This window comes from Coffea arabica, chromosome 4c, assembly GCF_036785885.1.
Source record: "Coffea arabica cultivar ET-39 chromosome 4c, Coffea Arabica ET-39 HiFi, whole genome shotgun sequence".
Classification (NCBI taxonomy): Eukaryota; Viridiplantae; Streptophyta; class Magnoliopsida; order Gentianales; family Rubiaceae; genus Coffea; species Coffea arabica.
Genome location: NC_092316.1, coordinates 5,836,142 through 5,842,474, shown reverse-complemented (window position 1 = coordinate 5,842,474; position 6,333 = coordinate 5,836,142). Strand labels below are relative to the sequence as shown.

The 6,333-nt window shown below is 37.8% G+C and overlaps 2 protein-coding genes across 2 annotated transcripts; one reads left to right on the top strand and one right to left on the bottom strand.

The window, feature by feature from the left end:
• Positions 1-1,059: 1,059 nt before the first annotated feature.
• Positions 1,060-2,315, top strand: LOC113740130 (non-specific lipid transfer protein GPI-anchored 10-like). The gene is made up of 3 exons (XM_072045114.1): positions 1,060-1,640; positions 1,811-1,894; positions 2,143-2,315. Exons 1-3 carry the CDS (start codon positions 1,280-1,282, stop codon positions 2,313-2,315), a joined length of 618 nt encoding a protein of 205 aa, XP_071901215.1. The 5' UTR covers positions 1,060-1,279.
• Positions 2,316-2,578: 263 nt separating this feature from the next.
• Positions 2,579-5,762, bottom strand: LOC140005198 (uncharacterized). Its single transcript, XM_072045726.1, has 3 exons — positions 5,298-5,762; positions 3,614-3,830; positions 2,579-3,258 (listed from the first exon to the last, which is right to left on the bottom strand). Exons 1-2 carry the CDS (start codon positions 5,703-5,705, stop codon positions 3,657-3,659), a joined length of 582 nt encoding a protein of 193 aa, XP_071901827.1. The 5' UTR covers positions 5,706-5,762; the 3' UTR covers positions 2,579-3,258; positions 3,614-3,656.
• Positions 5,763-6,333: the final 571 nt, after the last annotated feature.

Genomic DNA, 6,333 nt, shown 5'->3' with positions numbered 1-6,333 from the left:
CGACCAGCTTGTGGTGTCGTGACTAGCATCAATGTTTTGTAATAAGATAATGCAGACATGGGGAGAGATGTTTATTTTATTTTTATCGCCATTCATTCATTATCATCATCATGGCTTTCTTTAGGGAGAAAACAATTGCTATAACAACAAAACTGAATATTTGGGACCAATGGATCACCAAACTTGGACTGTTGCGCTTTGATTAATTTGAATTGTTAAGGTAAAGTTGGATGCTTAAGAAAAGAGAAGGTTTATTGAAAAGGCTACCGCGGTTTTGATCATTGATAGGACAGCGAAACAGAATCAAGACTTGACATCTCAATGAAGACGTGAAATCTGTTCTGTGACAAGAAAACTGTTCTAGATCCTGTGAAAAGAAAACGAATGGCAATCGCAACAAATAGCAGTCGGCTGCATTCAACGAGAAATTCCTCACTTGGTTAAGAATTGATTTATTTGCACTCTATATAGTGAATTGTAAAGGCATAAATTCTTGAGAAAGGATGGTGAAAACAATTATGTGCACTCTATCGTTGGAACAATTATGTGCACTCACTTCCATTGTGCCGAAAACTTGATGGTAAACAAATCTTGAGTGTTGAAAATGTCAGAGCACCATCTCACTCAGGAACATATCTCAGTGTGTGGGACATGTTATTCTTATGGCTCCACTCCCAATTGAAGGTTGGTGGCACCAATTTTTTTTTTTGCAATATTAGTCCAATAAGAAGGAAGATGTTTTAACTTCCATCTGTAACGTTAGTCAGTCGTCTTCAGTGAGTTCATCCAGAAATTTTCAATCCTATAAACGTGGTGTTTAATAAATATGTGTTTGATCAGACATCTAAGCTTCATGAATTTATTAACTCCAAGGACAACAACAGTAACGAAAGAAAATTTTCTGTATTATGATGCTTAGAAATCATGCACAGTTGGAAACCTTTGTGTCGTAAGCCCTTGATGAACGATTACTTGTCTGAGCTTGGCTTAGCCGCTGTCCTGGTGGGACTTCATTCAGGCAATAGAACATGCAGGCCCTCTCATGCATGCTGCATTTTTGAACTTTCTAAGACCAGAATGATCATGCTGAAAGTAGAAGAATGAAGCAGATGTGTTGACTGTTGATTATGGACTCAAACTAGCACATGCATCGTGCATGCTGCAGCCCATACTAAACTAATGCAAGTTCATCTATTTATGAAACCCCCTTGAGCATGGAAAAATCCATCTCAGAAAAATCAAACACAATCGGCCTCATTCACCTAATTTTGATAGACAAATGGCAGCTTCTCATCTCATGCTTCCTTGTGTCACTGCTTCTTTAGTTCTGTTGTTCGTCCCTTGCTTCTTACCAATTGTCCAGCCACAAACCATTGGAAATTCACAAACAGGTCCTACTGTTAGCGAATGTGTGCCTCGCCTGCTGTCATTGGCTCCCTGTGAAGCATTTGTGCAAGGCACATCGGCATCACCTCCTCAGACATGTTGCTACAACCTCAGACATGTCTACAACCAGGAACTTAGCTGCCTCTGTCTCATGGTGAATGACTCTTCCATAAGTGCTTTTCCTATCAATAGAACACTAGCCCTTCAGTTGCCGGTCCTCTGTAATCTTCAAGGAGGCTTATCTGCTTGTTCAGGTACTACATAACATCTCATTATGCACAAAAGGACGAGGTTCTAAACATGACTAATTGTTTCTTGACATTTTGATTTTTCTTCATCAGTTTTAAAATTTTGCTTTGGGAGCAAGATAACCCCTTATGCATTTCTGACAAATGTCACTTATCTGTGTTTCGCTCTTGTCTAGCTGGAGGCATAGCTGTACCCTTCCCTCCTAGTTCACCAACTTCTCAAGTTTCATTTGGGACAAAAACAAATGCTACTGTTGCTGGTATGCAAACTAATCTAGCCTTATGTATGCTTTACAGACTAACTTAAATCTGTGCGCTAGCTAGTATATCAAACTAAAATACCGGAACCAGCTAAATACTGATGCAGCCAGAAATTAATCACAGAGAACTTGAGTTAAAAGCTTAACTAAATTATCAAAGTTTAAAAATAGATTAGTACTTCTGATAGGGTTTAGTTTCTTTGTTGTCATGCACGCTCTAACAATCTTAACTTGTTTCTTGATTTCAGCCTCTCCAATGATCACAGTATCGCCAACGACTGGCATCCTGGGATCCATCCCGCATAGTGTAGCAAATCTGAATGCAATAAATCACTTGGTGGTTGCATTGATAGCTGAAATGCTCTTGCTTGGGATGACATACACTTTAGAGGCTTGGAATATCATGTTTCTTACATTCTAAGCCTTGGGTCAGTTCATAGTAATTAGTTACTATATGTCTTATATCCATTGCTAAAATAAGTTCAGCACAGTTTAATCTCAATTAGCTTGTTGTTGTGGAACTTATTAGCAGTTTGATGTTGTAGCTTAATTCTGTAGCTCTATAAATTCTTTATAAGTATCAAACTGCAAAATCTTGTACATTAAAGAAGCTCTTACCTCCTATGCCATCATGCTATGTATAACTACCGAAAGCAAAACATTGCATATTAAAGAAGCCCCAGGTTCAGACAGCATTTTTCTCTGTAGGGTCATCCCTTATAACTGGATTTGTTTCAAAACAATAAAACATCTGGATACAACAGCTTTCAAAGCAAAGTTGCTATTTAATTACTTGAAAGAAGAACTGATCTTTTAAAGCTTGTGACATGGCACTAATCCAGAATAGCTATCACTGACCAGTTGCACAACTAGTTCAGAGATAGACGGACAACTAGATGGAAAAATTAGATAAAGGACAGTTTGCAACCATGCATAATTCTGAGGTAATGTTGGCAGCAACAAACCTGAAATAATATGGGTGCTTGATTTGGTGATGCACCTATCATTGTATGCACAAGAAAAACACTCTGCTTGTTTATTAACAGACTATGGCATAAATGCACCTTCAGCTTGAATTGGTAGTTTTTAGCCTTATGCACTCAGATGACAAACTAAAATTCTGATACTTCTTTCAAGCCATTGAATCAACCACATCTTTTGGTTTTTGGCCAGGAGAAGATCAAGTCTTTGTGGGAGGCTTAAGCTTCATCAGCCAAAAACATAGGGCAGAAGTCATTAACAGTCCCCTCAATCGGGTATGGCTCGGTTTCACAAGAACTTCAGATAACCAACAGTGTGATAGGCTTATTTTTGTTATTACGAAATTGCATCAAAACTCCAAATTTTAGCTAGAAACTGTTGACCTGTCAATGAAACAATACCCATACCAATAAATATACTTCAGTGAACAAAAAAGATGCCTCTTTCTCCAATATCTGGCAAACTTGCAATTAGACAGAGAAGATACCAAATATGCAATGTACAACTATTTGCAGTTGAAACACAAACTTCTTCCATGATCTCATTGCAACTCCTTGAGATCAGTTGAACTGAGAGATGCAAAGGCAGCATACAGGTATAAATTGGACCAGAAATAATGTGTATTTCCTCATTGAAGCTACTGAATTCTTTAAGTTTCACAACTTCAGTGCATATCATTTCTATACCAATGTAATCCAAAAGAAAACAAATAGAAGATAGACACAGAATTCAAGATACCTTAGAATTTATCACAATTTCATGTCAGCCAAAGCCAGGATAGTTATTCCAAACTAGGCGCTTCCTCAGTCGGATTAGACTCAAAAACATCTGAGCCAGAGGCCTCTGGTTCCTCTAAAAGCTCTCTAGATTGGATTGATTCCTTGTATGCTGGTGTGTCTTTGAAATCTGTTGCTCCCTCATTATATGTAGCCACAGCAATGCCACAAGCAATTAACTGCAAACAAAAGAAGACAAATTCATCATGAATTCCTTCAAACTTGTTGGGCAGTGCAAATCTACGAGAAGAAAACCCGTGTAAGATGAATCTCCAATAAGACTGATACCATAAATAAATAAGCCAGAATCAACCCTATCTTTAGATGTAATACGGCTTTTCCAGGTCCTGTGAGCTCTTGCGATATTCTTCTCACCAAATTTCACATTGAAACTATTATGAATCTGTACTATGAAACTATGAGTGCAATCTTTTTGTGTTCCAGATTCTATAATTATATGAAGTTCATCCTATATGCTTTGTATCGAGGCCCTAGAGACAAGATATTGGGTGCTTTATTGTTCTCTTTGCTGTCTTTCCACACGAGCAGTGGGATATGGTGCTAATAACTATCAGAAGTAGTGATACATGCAAAATGTAAAGCATCTATCCTGGCCTTTGACTGGGATAACTTTTTCTTGGCCAGTGTGAAACATCCACTCAGAATCCCTGCATTCTTAGGGAACACTAGAGTGATAATTTGAGGGGGCCATCTTCTCCTTCAACTGCCTAATCACACGAGAAACAAGCACATGAATTGCGACATCATGACCTGTATCACTTGGCACCCGGATATGACTTCGAAAACCATTTTCAGCTAATTAGTAACCTTAGTTCGCTATCAGTGTCTTTATTCTTGAGCATCTTTACAAACATGACCACGTTGACAACTTTTTCTAACTATACTTCATCAAAGTTGGTTTATATTCTCCATCCCCATAACGTGATATCATTGAAGAGCAGCTATAAATTGACAGACCTGACTTAATAGGAATCTAATCCACTTGATGCATTTCTTTAGTTGCTGCAGTTGACGAGGAGGGAAAATCTTTTCTCAAATGGGTTAACAATAAAAACTGGAACAAGAAAAAGAAAAGAAAAGAGACCTAGGCATCCCACTATATGGGAGCTAAATTATTCGTCCATAAACAAAACTAGAAACATCAAATATTGCACAATATGTAGGGAACACAATAGTCCTAAAAGTTTATTGGCAAATACAATATTCTTGCTTTTCCTTTAGATGTGTTTTTCTTTGTATTCCTTTCCATTCTGTGGTGGAATGAGTTTATTTTTGAAGCAAGTAGAACTGAATCCACCTAACTTCCTATTTCCAACTACCTCAGCTCACCATCTCTTCCCTTCCTCGTCATGAGTTGAACAGAACAACCACCATTTTAATATAAGAAAGAACAATGAACAAGAAAAGCTAGCTTTCTCCTAAACAAACATTACTTTAATCAAGCTTTCTCGTTACCAACCCACCTAGTACAATAAATTGTGCTAATGTAAATCTATTACTTTTGCTTAATTTCATCTCACTTCCGATTGTTCAGTACTCGAACCAATCAAATTAACATTTGAGCATAAATTGAGTAAATTAACCAAAAAAAAAATGTACAGACAAGAAAGAATCAACTAAATTACCGCGAAAACAATGCCAAAGGCCCACAAGTACTGGATGACGAATCCAAGAGTATCCCATTGAGGACCTTCCCAAAAATCAGGCTTTTCACCAGGAAGCTCCGGCATCACAAACCCGTCATCAACGGTTACAGTTGGGCCACTACCATCAATATCAGCCGTCCGATCAAGCTCTTTGAGCTTTGGCGCTTCTTCAGCTTCTTCTGTAGTTGAAACCGAGCTTCTTCTCTTCTTGCTGTCAAACTTGCCTGTTCTTGAGGAAGACAGCTTCTTTGAAGCTGAGACTACGGTCAGATGATGGGTTCTTGGAGATGACAATGGTGGTAGTAGAATCGTACGGCGGAGAGGGCAGTTGGCGCATGGCGTCCTGGCTGGGGTGTTGTAGAGGATTTGATTAGTGTTGAGTGCCATTTTTGAGTGGCTAGGAGAGTCTGAGCAGAGGACAGCATATGAGCGGATAAAACGAATTAACTGTTTTTCAAAGAAGATTAAACCGGTGAAACGACAGCATTTGCGTTGTTCTTTTATTGGGCTCTATTGGGCCTTGGATCAACCCAAGGAACTGCTCTGCATTGGACTGGCATTATTTCGTTGCATCTCTTGATAGATTTTTTTCGGTTTTCATCTTTTTAAGACTGATTTTTGTTATACAAAATAAATACTTTTCTACATTTTTGTTTTATTGAAATTATAAATTCAAGAGAGAAACATTTTTTTTACTATGATTATCGCAGGAGATTAAAGAGCCAAGGGGTTTAGTCTACTAGTAAAGTTAAGATCTACACAAATACTTGGTGTGGGCATTCAGGGTCATAGGCCTTCCTATTTTGAGATCATTCGGTTTCTGAAAGAAATGAATTATAACAAAGCTTAAACCGTGTAGATTGTATTTCCTTTTTGGGATTTTTTTTTTTAGAAAATAAATAACATAATTCATTTTTGAGATGCAATATATGTGAAATAATAAAGTAGTTCGGAGATGTGAATTGAATATCTTCCTGAAACTCAAGAAAACTTTCCAAAAAGAGTATCCAAAAAT